The 19,522-nt window shown below is 44.2% G+C and overlaps 1 protein-coding gene across 1 annotated transcript in view; it reads left to right on the top strand.

Moving 5' to 3' along the window:
* The window catches only part of LOC141054931 (pecanex-like protein 2), a 2,173,030-nt gene that overhangs the window by 971,279 nt on the left and 1,182,229 nt on the right, over positions 1–19,522 (top strand). Inside the window, exon 14 of the mRNA XM_073551818.1 lies at positions 8,241–8,332. Coding sequence (XP_073407919.1) covers positions 8,241–8,332 — 92 coding nt within the window. The remainder of the gene's footprint in view (positions 1–8,240; positions 8,333–19,522) is intronic.

The raw sequence follows: 19,522 nt of genomic DNA, 5'->3' as shown, positions 1-19,522 counted from the left end.
CCGGCGCTCTGCTCAGACTGGCACTTTGGGTTTGGTTGCTGCTGCCACCTCTGGTCCGGCTATAGCAACGCATGCTTGTCAACAGCAAGCAGCTCCAGGGACTAAGTCCTCCTTTCAGTCTATTGAGCATGCCGTGGGACGATCTCTCATTGGAGATTGGAGGTCACATGCTCAGGTCCTTCTCCAGCTTGGATTGGACCATCGGGAAGGTCCCGGAAGGACACTGCTGTAAAAGGTTTGCATGGCAGCTTGTCCATGCGCTAGTATACACAGTATTTGGTAGAGGTGTGTGTGTTGATGGATGCTTGTGAAACGCTGACTGACTTGTTATGAAACCCCTTCCCTTTGATACACATGTTGGTAGGGTTAGAGATTAAAGTCAGCGCCGAGTTGTGACACTGCTCCTCACACATGCTAGCACCAGTGTGCACAAAGCTATAAGGCACCACTGTACCGCATCTACTGCAGCGCCTGTCAGAGCGGCGCCGTATGCATCCATTCTTCTGTGCCATTAGACTGCGCTTTCCAGCCCTGAGTCTAGGCTGGTAAGTGATGTCCGCCAGTTCGGCATTGTATACACTTCAGTGAGGTTTCTGTTAGGTTAGCTTCTACCTGGCACCGCAGTTGCGGCGCCGAGTGCTAGTGGTCTAGAAGGACTCTAACCCAGCAGCTTTTGAGACTGTACACTAGCGCTCCCTCTGCCGAATCCTGTGATGTTAACAGGCTCCAGCATTTGTTACTGCGGCTCTGTGAAGTAACAGAGTTCGCTCCAATACACACCGGGTCAGCGGTTAACCCGCCGGTGTTTTGTTGGTACTCCACCATTACTGAGCAGCAGTTTTCCATCTCTGCATGGGGCAAGGCCATGGGGATACTCTGTACTGGGCTGTTTCTTAAAGGGATGTGTCACGGCAGCAGTGACCCGGTCCGTGGCCCTGGGTATCCTATGAAAATGATGATAAAAGGGGAATAAAGTTTATAAGATATAGTTCGTGACGCCACCTGTGGTATTTGACAAGGGATAGCCGACGCTGCTTAAAGAGACTGCTGGGGCTGATGGTGAGGCAGCAGAGTTGGAACAGCTCTCCACAGGTAGAGCTAAGTCCCAGGGCACTTATAATGTTAAAGATAGTGGTGATGTTTGTAGTGCAGAGCGGGTGGTGCAGTAAATAACTCTGAGGACACAGTAGGGTACAGTCTTCACACTTTTACTCATGGTTTGTGAGGCAGTCCAAGGCACTGATTACAGATGGTAATGGAGATCCTGGCAGCCTGGAAGCAACTTAGTATCCACTAAGCCAGATGGGTTGGAGGCCTCCTTTCTGCGCTGTCCTATGAGGTTCTTGCTGCATGAAGCTATGCTCAGTCCTTTGATCCTTACTGTTCTTTAGTCCTTGCCTGTATAGCAGGCAGCTTGAGCCTTTTGCAGGTGTCACCCCTTCATGGTGGTTCCGGCTCTGGTATGGTTCTGTGCCTTCAGGTGTGTTATGGGGCCAGGAGGCCTGAAGTCTCCTGCCCTCTGGATTTGGCTGCTGGGACTATTGCTCTTCCGTGGGGTGAGCTTGGTCACAGCTCCAATCCCCAGGCTTTCGTAAACTTCCACTTTCCTCTCTCTTCACTCTGCTCTTGGGACGAGCTCCTCACAGCTCCTGTACCTTGTACAGACTCTCATAGACTGACCAACCCCGCCTCCAAACCAGAACTAATAAGGAAGCTTTCCTGAAACCCCTTCTGGTCTAGAGTCAGGAAAGGTGTTGCATGCTGGTGTTATCTGGCTAGGGAAACCCTCCTTGCTTCCAGGCATGACATCCTGTGAGGGAGGCAATGCTACTGTGGCAACTGGACTCCTGGGGTGTCACATATGGGCATTACACGTATAGGAGACCCGCTCCTGTAAACTGGGAAAACATTTTTAGTGGGCCATCCTCCACGTCTCTTCAGACACCACCACTAGAACATGAGGGTGAGTGTGTTCTGTGATGCAACAGCCATTTTACTTTTTTCTAAGGGTGTTTATGATGGCCGTAAAAAAAAAATTTACCCAGTAGATTGATGTGTACCCCCCAGGGGAAAATGTTTTTCAGCTTATATACTTAGTGTATGGGCATTACAAGTATAGGAGACCTGCTCCTTTAAACTGGGAAAACATTTTTCTGAGACCATCCTCCATATTTCTTCCTTGAGGGATTGAAGTCTGTGCAGATTTTGGGCAGATTTTGTATTCACTTCATGGGCAAACTTTAGGTGACTTAAAAAACTCAGAATAATGGGAACATTGATTTCATGTGGCCATACAGTGCGTGGGTTCAAAGGCTTATTGGGGTGCATATAACTTTGATGCAGGGCAGGCCTTTCATTCAATGCATAAGCAAACAGTATGGGAGTACCAAATGAATAATGTGAACTTGGTTTTCCTGTGGCTATCCAGTACGTGGGTTCAAAGTCTTATTGAGGTGAGTGTAATTTTGGGCTGGGCAGGCCTTGCACTCAGTGCATAAGAAAACAATATGGGAGTACCATATGAATACTTGGAACTTTGGTTGCATGTGGTCATCCATGACGTCTGTTCAATGGGTTGTTGGGGTGCGTCCAAATTTTGGGCAGCCCTGCCACTCACTGCATTCGCAATAACTGTATAAGAGACCCACTGTTTAATAATGGGAACAAAAATGCATAGCCGGCTTATGGCTCTCTAAGAAAAGTGAAGGCCGACTGCTGGCCCTTAAAAAATAGACAGCACGGTGGCTCAGTGGATAGCCTTGCAGCGCTGGAGTTCTGGGTTCGAATCCCACCAAGGACAACATCTGCAAGGAGTTTGTATGTTCTCCCCGTGTTTGCGTGGGTTTCCTCTGGGTACTCAGGTTTCCTCCCACATTCCAAAGACATACTGATAGGGAATTTAGATTGTGAGCCCCATTGGGGACAGTGATGATAATGTGTGCTAATTGTAAAGCGCTGCGAAATATGTTAGCGCTATATAAAAATAAAGATTATTATTATTACTTTGTGACTTTCAGAGTCCCTCCTTCAAAAATGAAACAGGATAAGTCTGATGATGTGTCACACTCCACATGGCCAGATAAGGTTGTAAAATGTTAAAATCACATTTCCCAGTGAATGCATTTGTCTTGGTTGAAAGCAATGGTAAAGTTGAAAAACACATCAAAAACGCTACATGTGAACATAGCCCAAGGTGTGGAGGAACATTTTTCTTTTGGGTTATTTATTTTGTCTTACACACAAATCATTACCCTGGAAAGGATGTTCCTTAACATATTTCCCAGGAAAATCCATTTTGGTTTCGCTTTTGTATGTTTCAGTGTGCTCCTGTAAAAGTGACAACATTGTTCACAGCTGTGACCTGGGAGACAGAAATGCTTCCAGGGGTATTCCCCATGATGTGCTCATGTCATTTGAGCACTGTTCCCATCAATTTCAGACGTTTTTAGACCCTAAAATGACCCCCAGGGAGGATCGCAGCAAAAATGTTTGGTTTTCCCATAGACTTACATTGGGCTCATTGCTTGGGTCGAGCACCCGAGTATTCCAATTTGCTCGACCAAAGCAATGAACACCTGAGCATTTTAGTGCTTGCCCATCACTAATGCATATGTGCCTTTTTATATAGTGTATGTAAACAAAACTTCTAGTTTCAACTGTACCTCTACAAAACAAAGTTTTGAACTTTCAGAAAATCCTTTACTTTAAAGTCCTGTTCACAAAAAGTATTGAAGACCACATTAATTCTTGTTTCAGCCACTGAATTCATTACTGCTAAGTAGATAAGACCATGAACAACTGAACAGTCTGTCAGAGAGGGAATCTGGTTGCCTTTTTTACTCATTGACAGTTTGCCTAGTGTTCACTACAAGCTTTTTAACCCCTTACCTACAATTGACGTAATATTCCGTCCATGTGACCATGGACCTAATTACCATGGACGGAATATTACGTCATCGCGATCAGCGGCGCCCACGTGGTGAGCGCCGCTGATCGCGGCCGAGTGTCAGCTAATTATCATAGCTGACACCCGGCACAATGTGTCAGGCGCGGTCACGGACCGCCCCGACACGTTAACCCCTTGCACACCGCGATCAAACACGATCGCGGTGTACCGGGGGTTAAAGGGAAGCATCGGCAGGGAGGGGGCTCCCTCCGTGCTTCCCTGAGCCCCCCACGGCAGCGCAATGTGCAGCGCTGTTGTGGGGGACTCCTTTCCTGCAGGTCCCCGGATCCAATATGGCGACGGGGACCTCCGGGGGCCTGCAGGAAGCCTGTGCAGTGCCTGTGACAGATCGCTGATCTGTTACAGTGATCTGTGATGTGACAGATCAGCGATCTGTCACAGGACAGTGATGTCCCCCATGGGACATTGTAATAAAGTAAAAAAAAAATAAAAAAAAAGTGTAAAAATAATTAAAAAAAAATCGCCAAATAAATAAAAAAAAAAAAAAAAATATTCCCCAATAAATTCATTTTTTGGAAATAAAAAACAAAACAAAACAATAAAAGTACACATATTTGGTATCGCCACGTCCGTAACGACCCGCCCTATAAAACTGTCCAAATAGTTAACCCCTTAAGCGAACCCCTTAAAAAATAAAAATAAAAAACGAAGCAAAAAATAATGATTTATTATCATACCGCCGAACAAAAAGTGCAATAACGCGCGATCAAAAAGACGCATATAAATATCCATGGTACCGCTGAAAACGTCATCTTGTCCCGCAAAAAATGAGCCACCATACAACATCATCAGCGAAAAAATAAAAAAGTTATAGCTCGCAGAATAAAGTGATGCAAAAATAATTATTTTTTATATAAAATTGTTTTCATTGCATAAAAGCGCCAAAACATAAAAAAAGACCTAAATGAGGTATCGCTGTAACCGTACTGACCCGAAGAATAAAACCGCCTTATAAATTTTACCGCACCCGGAACGGCGTAAACGCACCACCCAAAAGAAATTCATGAAACGCTGGTTTTTGTAAATTCTGCGTCCCAAAAAACGAAATAAAAAGCGATCAAAAAATGCCCGAACATGATACCAATAAAAGCGTCAACTCGTCCCGCAAAAATAAGACCTCACATGACTCGGTGGGTCAAAATATGGAAAAATTATAGCTCTCAATATGTGGTGATGCAAAAACTATTTTTACAATAAAAAGCGTCTTTTAGCGTGCGACAGCTGTCTAACATAAAAACCACCATAAATAGTAAATCAAACCCCCCGTTATCACCCCCTTAGTTAGGGAAACATAATAAAATTAAAAAAAGTATTTATTTCCATTTTCCCATTAGGGTTAGGGCTAGGGTTAGGGCTAGGGTTAGGGTTAGGGCTAGGGTTAGGGTTAGGGTTAGGGCTAGGGCTAGAATTGGGGGTTTCCACTATTTGCGCACATCAGGTGCTCTCCAAACGCAACATGGCATCTGATCTCAATTCCAGCCAATTCTGCGTTGAAAAAGTCAAATGGTGCTCCTTCCCTTCCAAGCCCTACCATGCACCCAAACAGTGTTTTACCCCCTCATATGGGGTATCAGCCTAATCAGGACAATTTGCAAAACAACTTTTGGGGTCCTAGTTCTCCTGTTGCCCTTAGGAAAATAAAAATTTTGGGGCAAAAATATCATTTTTGTGGGAAAAAATTTTTTTGTTATTTTCACGCCTGGGCGTTATAAACTTCTGTGAAGCACTTGGGGGTTCAAAGTTCTCACCACACATCTAGATAAGTTCCTTGGGGGGTCTAGTTTCCAAAATGGGGTCATTTGTGGGGGGTTTCCACTGTTTTGGTACATCAGGGGCTTTCCAAACGCGACATGGTGTCTGATCTCAATTCCAGCCAAAAAAGTCAAATGGCGCTGCTTGCCTTCCGAGTTCTGCCATGTGCCCAAATAGTCATTTACACCCACATATGGGGTATCAGTGTACTCAGGACAAATTGCACAATAACTTTTAGGGTCCTGTTACTCTTGGGAAAATAAAAATTGGGGGTGAAAAGATCATTTTGTGGAAAAAATATGATTTTTTAATTGTACCGCTGTGCATTATAAACTTCTGTGAAGCCCTTGTGGGTTCAAAGTTCTCACCACATATCTAGATAAGTTCCTTAGGGGGTCTAGTTTCAAAAATGGGGTCACTTGTGGGGGGTTTCCACTGTTTAGGTACATCAGGGGCTCTCCAAACGCGACATGGCGTCCGATCAGAATTCCAGCCAATTTTGCATTGAAAAAGTCAAACGGCGCTCCTTCCCTTCTGAGCTCTGCCATGCGCCGAAACAGTGGTTCCCCCCCCACATATCAGGTATCAGCGTGCTCAGGACAAATTGCACAATAATTTTTGCAGTCCAATTTCTCCTGTTACACTTGGTAAAATAAAAAAAATTGAACCTGAAGTAATTTTTTTTGTGAAAAAAAGTTAAATGTTAATTTTTTTTAAATATTCAAAAAATTCCTGTCACGCACCTGAAGGGTTAATAAACTCCTTGAATGTGGTTTTAAGCACCTTAAGGGGTGCAGTTTTTAGAATGGTGTCACTTTTGGGTATTTTCTATCATATAGACCCCTCAAAGTGGCTTCAAATGTGATGTGGTCCGTAAAAATAAAATGGTGTTGCAAAAATGAGAGATCGCTGGTCAACTTTTAACCCTTATATCTTGCTAACAAATAAAAATGTTGGTTCCAAAATTGTGCTGATGTAAAGTAAACATGTGGCAAATGTTACTTATTAGCTTTTTTGTGTGCCATGTCTCTGTGATTTAAGGGCATAAAAATTCAAATTTGGAAAATTGCGGAATTTTCAAAATTTTTGCCAAATTTCCGTTTTTCTCATAAATAAATGCAAGTTATATGAATGAAATTTTACCACTAACATGAAGTACAATATGTCACGAGAAAACAATGTCAGAATCACCGGGATCCACGGAAGCGTTTCAGAGTTATGACCTCATAAAGGGACAGTGGTCAGAATTGTAAAAATTGGCCCGGTAGTTAACGTGCAAACCACCCTTGGTAGTGAAGGGATTAAGTTGCTGTACGGAAATGACAGCATGGCACCCGCTTCAAAGGGACAGTGAGATGCACCCTGTGCGGTCACATACCCCTAGGGCCTTCCCATCCCACATTATCAAGACTGTCATAATTGTGTTCTTGACACTGAAAAAGAGACCATAAAGAAGATCACAGGAGGCAAGAATTATTTGGCATTTATAAAGTAAAAAACGAACACTCGGGTGACTAAATGAATAATAAAATATATTCCCTTTTTAATACGTTATAACTTACACAATTGTTGTACACGTCTGTGCCTTTTATTGGTATTTGTTATATTGAATAATATCATAGCAATTTTATTGCTCATATAGACCTCATTACAGCTGGAGAGTCCTGGAGCAAAAGAAGACTGAGGAGTAAGAAGCAGTGAGTCATGCAGACATGATCTTTGTACCTGGGCTCCATCTTGGTTTGAGCTTGTACATTGAACTCAATCCATGTCCTAAGGTTACCGCTGGTATAGGCGCACACCATTGCCTGGTGTCATGCTTCAGCACAAACTGCTACTCACAATATATATGCTAGGATATGCTCTCCTGTCTGCCTCCACCGCTTGGAACTGTAGTGCAAACAGTAGCCAGCGAAGACACTGAGCAAGGCTGCGGAGCTGTAGAGTTGCTGCGGAGCTGTAGAGTGGCTGATTGAGTTCAGGCAGCACTCACTTGATTTGAAACAACAACGTGCTTAGTTTGCAAGTAGAGGGGGCTTAACACACTACTGGCCATACTAGGGTGCACTGATGCCCCTTTTTTTGCAAGCAAAATAAATAGTTTATTTCTGGCAACTAAACCACTAAAATCTATACTACGGGTGGGATTTTTATAAGGGCAAAAATCCCCTACATACCTGTATGAATGATTTAATTAGCCCTTTGGGGGTGACAGACTCCTTTTAAGCGGTATGCTCCAATACTTTTGTCCATATAGTGCATCTTTCATACGTCTGTATACTGTTCATATGTCTTTTAACTGTTGTTACTGTACTGTATTATGTAATTGAGCTCCTCTGATATTTATTGTCATTAAAACTTTAAATGCTCTATGTGCTCCATACCAACAAAGTGTCATGAATCTGTACTTTTGTTGTTTTAACTTTTTTAGGATCTCGATAAATATACGTAAGTGTATTTTGTTTTATTTCCTCAAGTTACTGAAAGCAATATTAGATTGATAATATCACTTATATTGCAGCAACTGCTGGGTTTGGATCATCACTTTATAGTTTACTTCGGAGCACTCTGGCTGTGGTCATGTTATACAGCATCTGCAGCTATTCTATAAAGGTAAGTTTCAATTACTACCAACAACATTTTATATACTTTAAAAGGGTTATCCACTACTAGGACAACCCCTTCTTGAACTAAATGTTTGGCCCTGATAAAATAAAAACTTATATTCCCCTCCCGTGCTTGCGCCATTCCTGCAGCGTTAGCACTTGTGGTCCTGGAGACTCGTGCGGTGTTGTGACATGTGGTGCTCGGTGCCCAATCTTCGCTGGTGTCACTGTCTCCGCCTTCTTATGGATTGAATATGAAGCCCTAGGAAGTCATCGATGATTGGGCGCTGGGCACCACGTGTCACAACACCACACAATAGCAACAGCACCGTGAGTGTTGACTCCACTGGCACAGCACTAGCACGGGAGGTGAATATAGGTTTTTTTATTCTATCTGGGCCAAACATTTAGTTCAAGAAGGGATTTTCCTTATAGTGGACAACCCCTTTAAGATATGAGTACTGTATGTTAAATGTGGCAGATTTGTTACTAACGGCAACACTACACAATTTTATTGATGTGGTAAAATGTGCTAAAATATCTGAACTTATTTTACAATCCTCAACATTTTTCCATGGACGTTTGCTGGTTGCTTCTGATTTCATCATGTCCAGTCTACTGTAACATCAGCAGTGGGAACTCTCAGCTACTTCTGAATATATGACATGACACAAAATAATAATATTTATACAGAAAAGGACTAAATTATTCAAGCAGCACAAACCTAGAAGTATTAACCAAAGTATTTTTATTTTATTAACCCCTTCATGACATGGATAATTTCAGGTTTTTTTTTTTTGTTGTTTTTTCCTCTCAATAGGGCTCTTATACTTTATGGGGGCTTTGAATGATATTATATTGTATGTGGGGACCTTATGCTTGTAAGAAAATGTTCTTATCGAGAGAGGTGGAAGAGTCGGATAAAATTGCAGACAATCCTTCTCGAAGCTGAGGTTGAAGGTTTATTCGGAGATACACGGCAAAACAGATACAGAATAACAGAGGAGTTGGAATATGCGGGCAAAAACAGGAATACAGACAGGCAGAGATTCGCTAGGAAGTCTGGCGATGATAAGGCTCTGTGCCCTGGCCATGGTGAGGCACAGTGGCATGATGGCGATGGAATGGCCCCGATCGACAGTAACAGGGGCTTCTTATACATTATCAGAACAAAGAAAGCTGTATTTTGCAGCAGAGGGCGTTAACATTATAATTCTAAGGCGTTTTCATGGTAATCTACAGAAACGTGGTTTAGAACAGAGAATATAATGACATAATATGAAGATATTAATTAACATTTCTTCAAGCAACACTAAAACCCATAAGTCATTGGTATCTATGGCTACTGTCCTAAAATCTTATCATTCTCTCCAGTCTAGGTCCCTAAATTCTTACATCCTGACATTTTAACTACTCTACACTTCGCTACCACACTATCACGTATAAGCATACTGACCATATATTTGGTGACCTGTGACCCTATTGATCGATCCAATCTTCCTCTACGCACATCGGCTGAGGTTGCTAGGAGACATGATCTCATTTTCCATCCTCCATTTAGTACATTTTATTAGCTCTTTTGTAAAAGTTGAATCATCTCTAACTTTCAACAAAATGGCTGCTAGAGACAACATGGCCGCTCAGTATATTATGGCTGACCATTCTCTTACAAGTCCCCCTCTTGTACTCTATCCAGAGTACAACATACAGTACTGTAATATTCATGGGTGAATTACTGAAAATAAGAATATTGAGCTAATTCAGCACTTTATGCACGTGTGTGTGTAAGGCAAATGTCCCTAAAAATAGAACAAACACATAATAAAATAAATAATTCAAATAGTCCCAAAAAAAATAAGTTGCACAATAGTCAAGTCTTTTGGTCTTTTTCTCATTCTTTGTCTTCTGGATTTTCCTGATCTTCTCCCCCTCTCACACTATCAGAGTCCCACTGTATAGTGTGAAACATCTTCTCCTGGTCATCCAATAGGTTCATGGTCCTAGGAGTCGAATATGAAAATCTTCAGCGGTCCTGGAGAAAATAGAAAAAAAGAGTGCAGTATCAGTCCTTACCAGAAATCTCAGTAAAATAATTAAGAAGTCTACACTTATTGATATGAACCATTTTAATCACCTTTTTAGCTTGAAAATTTGAGCAAAGACTTAATCATTGTAGTTGGGATATAAGGCACAAGTTTGTCATTAACCCGTTTGTAATACAAGCACTCCCCCTCAATTGGCAGGGACTCAAGGGAATTGAACAGGGATGGGTCTCCATCCTTCTCCTGTGCCTTTACGAGATCTTGCAGAGGAGAAAAGACAAGGGGGGGCTCTCGGGGTTTCTCAGTGACTGCAGCGATGACTTCTTGAGGATATTTGTCATCGCCTGTGAGTGCAGCCTCCTTGGCCGCGTGATCTACATATGCATTGCCAAGGATGTGGGGGTCAGGAATTAGCCTCTGGTGCCCTTTAATTTTACAGAAGGACCATAATTTTGGAAATTCTTTGCCCCGTTGCTCAATTTGTTTTAGAATGTCTGCATGCTGCAAGGGCTTGTTCTGAGAATCAACCATCCCCCTAAGGGCCCATACATTAAGATATAGAGTGAGTGACGACACGACATATGCGCTATCACTGAAGATATTCATTGGCTCTGGACACACGAGAATGACCTGTAGAGCTGCTTCCAACTCAGCTCTTTGAGCGGAGAAATGACCAGGGAGTTTATACTGCAGCAGCAATGGCTTAGCTGGAAACCACACAGCGAAGCCTGTGACGTAATGCCCCTCATGCCAATAGCGAGCTCCATCAATATAGGCACAGGGGATTCCCTCTTGAAAGTCTGCTCGGAAGGGAGAGGGAGTAACATTAGCCTGTTTAATTTGACAATCGTGGCTTTTTCCTGCTTATTGCATCATCTGGGCTAAGTGATATCTCTCACCTACTTCAACTTGTAAGTCTCTAGTCTCAAAATCAATGATCCATTGGGCCATTCTCTGTGAATTAATCCCTGAAGCTTTTCCTTTCAGCAAAGTTTTTAAAGTGACATGCGGGATTTGTAGAATTAAAGGAGCAAATCCCACTATATGCTTCACTTGATTCATAGTCCAGTGCACGCCCAGTAGGTGCTTCATGCACTGAGTGAATCCTTTTTCCACGGGGGTCAGCAACCTGGAGTAATAACCTAGGGCATAAAACTGACTAGACACTTCTGGGCTTTCTTTGGGCCATTTTTGTAGGAGCACAGAAGAAATAGAGATATCACCGGTGTGAGTCTGAATGTAGAAAGGCTGGGAAAGGTCAGGGTTAACCAATGCAGTAGCTGCCGTAAGGGCGCGCTTCAATCCCTCAAAAGCCTGTAAGGCGGTTCCCTCTACATTAACAGGGTCAAAGTCATTATCAACATTTTTCAATAAATCATACAGTGGTTTAGCCAAATAAGCAAAATCTTCAATGAATTCTCTGGAAAAATTAATAAGACCCAAAAATTTTCTGAGTTCAGTAATATTAGTTGGTATGGGGACAGCGTAAATAGCTTTAACCCTATTATGCATGGGCTTCTTTCCTTCTGCTGAGACAGACACACCCAGAAATTTAACCTCTGATTTCATCAATTGTACTTTATCTAGACTCATTTTGAGTCCTGCCTCTTGTAAAGCCTGGCAAACATTTTCAAGGGTTTCTCTGTGTTCACCTTCATCGACAGTTTGAATCAATAAATCATCCACATACTGTAAGACTTTGTCTCCATACCCGAGGGGTTCTAACATCTGAGCCAATGCCTGATGGAAATACACAGGAGAACTGTGAAATCCCATGGGCAGCCGCGTGAACAAGTATTGCACATTTTCAAAAGTGAATGCGAAGCGGAGTGCAGATTCAGGTGTTAGGGGTACTGAGAAAAAGCCATTTGCAATATCCAAACAAGAAAATACTTTACAATCACTCCTCAGCTGCGACATAACTTCAGGGACAGATGCAACAAGGTGAGCAGCTGAGGGAGTGTACTTATTTACAAGTCTCAGGTCTACTACCATTCGAAAACTGCCATCTTCCTTTTTTACAGGTAGAATAGGACTGTTACATGGAGAATTACCTTTCACAACAACACCTTGTTTCTCCAATTCACTGACTGCTACCCTTATGTAAGGGATTGCGTCCTCCGGAATACGGTACTGACGCTGGAAAGGTGGCAGTTTTTCACCATCAATTTTAGCCTGAGTTTGCATTAACCCACAATCAGTTTTCTTTGAGATCCACAATTCAGGGAACTTTTGCTTCAATTCATTCTTTAAAGCATCATTGTCAGCATTTTCAACATTTTCACCAGTACATACTCCGAAGCTAGCAATGGGTAATTTATGACTCTCCTCCTCCTCCACAGGGACAATTACAGAACAGATAGTGGATTATTTGTTCCGCCACAAGACTTTGTTACATAAATCAACAACAATTCCCATTGCTCCCAAAACATCAGTTCCCAAAATAGTGTACCGTAACTGTGGGTTTACCCAAAAAGCGCATCGAAGACCCCTTTGCTTTGATCCCCCTGTGTCCTGAAATCTCAGGTTTACTGGACGACTTTTTACTGATTGAATACAGGAGTCCTCAAATCCTACCAAAGTGTAGTCTCAGGCAGTCCAGGGGGTGACTGCAATTTGTGTCGCGTTATTGAAACTGAGGCTCCTGTATCGATGAGGATGTCTTCCCAAGGCAGCCCCTCTATTCTCCCTCTGTCATAAGGTCTACCGTCCCTGCCCAGGGAAAGGGGAGCAAGGAGGGTAAGGGGAACAGGGGGAGCACTCCATCAATCAGTGTTACCTGCCGTGGGAAGCCCGAAAAATCCATCATCCCCATCTGGGCACGGCTTCCATCCAACAGCTGCCACCTCCGCCCCAAAGAGATCCTTAGTCAGGGTCCGGTCCTCATGTTCCCGTAGCTCCTTGATCAGGGGAGCGTAGGGACGAGGAGGAGCGACCCCTCCCTGAATGGCATGGACCTCCGGGCACGGATGAGTGAAAGCCGTTGGGGAAGGAACAGGAGCAGAAGGCACCTGTGAGACTGGGTTAACGATTTGAAGACCATTATACTGCTGATACTGCCTAGGGTCATTCACTGCTGGATACGGAGATCTAACTCCGAAAGGTGGTCTAGAGAACTCCCGGGTCTGTTGGGGGTTAAATGGTGCCCGGGGTTCTCGGGGAACAATCCCTGGCACAAGGCTGGGACAAAAACGTCTAACATGTCCCAGATGTCCACAAAAATAACACAAGGTGGGGCCTCTCATGGGATCCCGAGGGGGCTCCGCCGAACGGGACCTGCCCATTCTCGGCAGCTGGCAGTACCCTCCCGGAACTCCTGGCCTCCCTGAATCAGCAGATACACCCCGAGGTGAATGGTACGCAAAAACATTAGACTCATCACCCTTCACCTCGGACTGCATCGTCCTAACAAAACACTCCCTAAAATTTTTTTACAAATTTAAGATGGGCCAGGGATTTTTTTTCTCGGGGTTGAAGCAGCATCACACCTAACCTAGGGTCTGCATGTGCTGGAGCTGTCGGGACAATATATCTTTCCTCAACTGTGTCTGCATAAGCTGGAGCTGTTGGGACACTATATCTTGTTATGTACTACTTCACTCATTCTTCTAACTCTCTTTTCCAGTCTACAACTGTATTTACATCAGCACTGTGTCTCGAAGCTGCAGTGTCCATCTGTGACATAACTGCTCTCAGCTGCTGCTGCTCGCACCCCTCCTCTCTGTGCTTCCGTTCTAGTTCCAGCATCTCACTCAGCTTTTCTAATCTCTCCCTATATGCTGCCCCTGCCCGGGTGACCCCATATACATACTGTGGTGTAGACTGTTTATCAAGAGCCTGATCAAAGGTTATGACTGTCTTACACAAAGCCGATACCCGGCTGTTATTTTTCCCTAGCGAATTCTTTCTATCTAGTTCCCTGTTCTCTGTGGTAAACCATCGCATACAATTTAACCACGTGGTTTCCATATTAACCCCCTCCAGCTGGGGTGTGCCAGCATATTTCTCTGCCTGCTTCCATAACCACTCCATATTTACAGTGGTCTACAAGGACGAGTTTTACTCTGTTCTAGTATCAACAAATGCAATTTAAGCAAAGTTAGATACTCACACCTCTCTCGAATGGAAGACCTCCTGCAGGCTGGGTCGACCAGATATCAAAAGAGGTGCAGCCGTGATTCCAGCCTCACTCGTTAGCTTGCCAGGCGTCTCCCCACGCCCTTTTAAAGCTTCTTGCTACCGGGCACAAAAAAATTCTCACGTCCTTGTAGATAGCTTCTTCTTAGTTACTCATCTTTTTATAGTCTTTTTCTTTGTCCGTGGTTTTCTTATAAAAAAATCGGGCAGGCGGTCTCGGAGCGATCACGAGAGGTTCTCCTTCAGGCTGGCTTACTTTGATCGGTTTCACGTGTGGCCACACGCGTTTCTTTTATTTTTTCTCTTCCTCTTCCCACCTCAAACTCTCATCTGCAACTTCTTCCACAAAGGTTCTTCTGGAGGCCACTCTCCAGAGCTGCTCCTCCTGGCTGGCTCGCCACTTGTAAGAAAATGTTCTTATCGAGAGAGGTGGAAGAGCCGGATAAAATTGCAGACAATCCTTCTCGAAGCTGAGGTTGAAGGTTTATTCGGAGATACACGGCAAAACAGATACAGAATAACAGAGGAGTTGGAATATGCGGGCAAAAACAGGAATACAGACAGGCAGAGATTCGCTAGGAAGTCTGGCGATGATAAGGCTCTGTGCCCTGGCCATGGTGAGGCACAGTGGCATGATGGCGATGGAATGGCCCCGCTCGACAGTAACAGGGGCTTCTTATACATTATCAGAACAAAGAAAGCTGCATTTTGCAGCAGAGGGCGTTAACATTATAATTCTAAGGCGTTTTCATGGTAATCTACAGAAACGTGGTTTAGAACAGAGAATATAATGACATAATATGAAGATATTAATTAACATTTCTTCAAGCAACACTAAAACCCATAAGTCATTGGTATCTATGGCTACTGTCCTAAAATCTTATCATTGTCTCCAGTCTAGGTCCCTAAATTCTTACATCCTGACATTTTAACTACTCTACACTTCGCTACCACACTATCACGTATAAGCATACTGACCATATATTTGGTGACCTGTGACCCTATTGATCGATCCAATCTTCCTCTACGCACATCGGCTGAGGTTGCTAGGAGACATGATCTCATTTTCCATCCTCCATTTAGTACATTTTATTAGCTCTTTTGTAAAAGTTGAATCATCTCTAACTTTCAACAAAATGGCTGCTAGAGACAACATGGCCGCTCAGTATATTATGGCTGACCATTCTCTTACAATGCTGACTGTGGCGTCTGTGGTGTACCTTATATTGTGTGCAATGGGTCTCATACTATGTAGAGGTCAGTGGGGGCCCTCATAATTCATGTTTGGGGATCTAGAGGACATCATATTGGGTGTCCGGACCCTCATACTTCATGGGAGGCTGTGAATGATATTATACTGTGTGTGCGAGCCCTCACACTGACTGTCGGATATATTGTGGACATCATATTGTGTGTAGGAGCCATCATGCTATTACCAATATAATACCATTTGCATGAATTTCCAGTTTACTGTGTAGTGAACACATTATACTGGACATTGATCTCCTCCCTCTGTTTGTTTTACAGATTTTGAAATGTTGGTGTCTTAGGCTGGTTTCACATTTGCGTCTGTGAATGCAGCGTTTCATCCGCATACATCTGCATGCGTCCAGTGTTCATATCTTTAACATGGTGTATGCAGGGACATGTGTTTGCAAGCGTTCTCCTACAGATGCTTACACATGCGCTGTTTCGTGGTGTGCAAGGCTAACGCAAAGCGTTGCATTTTTTGAGGTGGAAAGTATACGCATGCGGACGCTTGCGGAAAGAGTGCGTCAAAACAACTCATTACAGTCTATGGGAATGCATAGGTACGCAAGGACATGCGTATGATTGCGCTTACGTACGCATGCGTATTTATTAGTAAACATATCCAGGAACTGGTTTAAGCCACCCCCCCAGCAAAGATGTATAAAAAGGGGTGTGAGCACTGGAAGTAGAGTACTCTCAAGCCTCTGAAAGAGATTGCAAGCAATCGGATTCTGTGAAGACTCAGAAATTTACAAAATGTGAGTATACAAGCTATATGTCTGCCTGTCTGTTTTTCTCCCTGCAGTCTGTAATCATTTCTGTCTCTCTTGCAACTATAGCCATGTCCTCCAGTGCAGAGCAGACCTCACACAGTGGACAGGAGACTGAAGTGAGAACATTTGCTACTGATTGGTAAGTATTCACTGTCACTATTTACACATGTTTTTTCTTTACAGAACACTTCAAGTGCAGATGAGCAGGAGCAGCAGACTCTCACCCAGGTTCCGGTGGCAATACGGTATGTAAGTATTCTTGACTGCTTTTAGTTATTCTTGACTGTTTTAACTCTTGACTGTTTTTGTTCTTGTTGACTGTTTTTGTTTTAAGTGTTTTATCTTTACATTAATGTCTTTCCTTCATTTCTAGGTTCCATAACGGGAGGAAGAATCCATCGACAATGACCTCCTCATAACATTGGTGGAAGAGAGAGTTCCTTTGTGGGACACCCGGTAGCAGCAGCAGCACTCGGACGCTATGATGATTCGGCGGCTGTGGAATGAGGTGGCCCAATCGTTGATGGATGACTGGGACAATGCCACACCACAAGTCTGAAAGGATTTTTGTAAGTACTGCAATGTTGTCTGATGCGGCAGTGAACCTGTAGGCTGTGATCACACAACCGTGTGTGATGTGAGAAACTCCTGCAAGTTTCTCGCATCACGCATGGTTGCATGATCCCAGCCTAAAGTGCATTGTTTAACAATTTTTTCCCCCCTGCACAGTGAACAAAGTGAGAACCCGTTGGCGTTTGAAGAAGGATCGCTTCAATAAGGACCTGAGACAGAAGATCCAAATTCGCAGTGGTGCTGCTGCAAAGATCAGGAAATATAAGTACCACAGGATACTGTCTTTCCTGAGACCTGTCTGTTGTGAATTCGCTTTCTGGCCTATCTCTGGTTACTGCTGAAGGTGGTGTTGCTGGTCAGGTTGACGGAGGGGTTGCGAGTTCTCTTTCTGGGCTCCCTCTGGTGGTTACGAGAGGTAATGGAGCTGATCTGATTAACAGAGGACGACGATTGGAGATCTGGAGTTTCAGACTGGATTTAAGACAGCCGACTCCCTCTATCCCTGCTGGTGATTTTCTCCTGCCTCCTGAGGTCTTAGTTTCCAGCTCAGTCCCTGCATGCTCAGCTAAGTGTTCTTTTGCTATTCTGTTCACATTTGATCTGGTTTTGTCTATTTCAGTTTTGTGTGGGTCAGCCAGCTCCGGCTGGGGCTGTGCTGAATCACCATCCATATGTTACTGCTTGGGCCAGTTTGTTTTTGTCCCTTATTAGATTGGCCTCTTTTTGCTCTGTTTTCAGAATATATCAGAGTGCTGATATAGTGGTCGAAGTCATGCGACTTCAGTATTTTTGCATCAGACGTGTTGGACCTTTTTGCAGGGTTTTTTGCGTGATTGCAGACAGTGTTTTTCCTTTCCTGTCCTGTCTAGTCAGTGTGGGCCCCATCATTTGCTCAGTCTATTTTCCTACCTGCGTTTGTGTTTTCATCTTGTCTCACTGACAATATATGTTTGGGGCTATCTATTCCTTTGGGGTCTGCTCTGGGGCAGTTTAGATTTCCCCTTTCTTGCTTTAGGCTTAGTTAGCTCTACGGCTGTGCCGAGGCATCTAGGATCATCGTAGGCACGCTCCACGGCTACTGCTAGTTGTGTGGATAGGATCAGGGGTCTGCAATCCGCTTAGTTACCAATCTCTCTGGTTTTCTGTGCCTTAGCTTGGGCTTGCTCTCCTCCTCGGTGATCCAATCATAACACCTGTCCTTCCTCGGCCAACGTAAGTATTTTTGTGTTGTATTCCATTGTGTTGTATTCCCTAATTTGATTTTTTTTATTCCATAGGATATGTTGGCGCTTTTACAATTATAATTTTTTTGTAGTGATTTTTTTTATTTCTTTTCCACACAGAACCTGGAGCAGCACCCTCTAACCTGAATCGTCCTCTGGAGCGGCCCCTTATCGAACAGACACGGAACTGTCCCAGAAATCCAGCAGCGATGCAGCAAATGGACAGGCTTCACAGGCTGGAGGACAGGCAGCTTGTCCTTCAGGTGTTTCCCTGTCCCAGTCCTCTTTCACTGTTTGGATTTTCCCACCAGCGGCAGAAGGCCTTGGACAGGATACTCATGCCCGAGTTTGTTCACTTGAGCTCGGTCTTCCAGAATGGCCTGAAGGTGCTCGTAGATAGAGTGGAAAGTGATTTTGTCCATATAAACATACTTTTCCAGGATGTCAGTCGACGCGTTGACCATCTGGAAGCCAACCTTCAGAGACCGGCACAACATTTTTTTACTGCGATAGAGTGGGGCATGTTGGAACACCTTACGACTAAACTCAGACTTAATGTGATGCAAGCATGCAATGCTGCTTATGTTTAAGCTATGCAGCAGACTCGGTACTTCTAGCAGTCACACGTTACATTTCCGCCTGTGCCCCCACTAGCCTGCTTCACTTTTTTACCGAGTTCTGCTGCATAACACTGTACGGCCACCACTGTGCCCAGTCCTGCTGCACACCACTATACCGCCACCACTATGCTGGGTCTTGCTGAAAGCTAGTCCACCGCCACCACCATGCCGAGTCCTGCTCCTGCACAGCCGTCCACTGCCACCACCAGGCTGCGTCCAGATCCTGCATGGCTGTCCACCGCCAGCAACAGGCCAGGTCCAGATCCTGCACGGCTGTCCACCGCCACCACCAGGCCGGGTCCAGATCCTGCTCGGCTGTCCACCGCCACCACTAGGCTGGTACAGATTCTGCACACCCGACTATATCAACGATAAAGAGACCAAGGAATTCAAGCCATGCTGAACCCACCACTCCCACCCTCTCAAGGAGACACAAAAGAAGAAGGCAGCCGCCTAAGATGGGACAGAAAGCCAAAAAGAGTCGTGGCAATCAGAACTGTCCAACTACCTCCACCCTTACCTCCCAATGTGTCTCTGTTGTCCAGTTTGTCTCTCCCTTCCAATGTGTCTCTCCCATC

This window comes from Dendrobates tinctorius, unplaced genomic scaffold (genome assembly GCF_039654945.1).
Source record: "Dendrobates tinctorius isolate UK_male_01 unplaced genomic scaffold, ASM3965494v1 ptg000181l, whole genome shotgun sequence".
Taxonomy (NCBI): Eukaryota; Metazoa; Chordata; class Amphibia; order Anura; family Dendrobatidae; genus Dendrobates; species Dendrobates tinctorius.
This window is presented reverse-complemented; position numbering and strand designations above follow the sequence as displayed.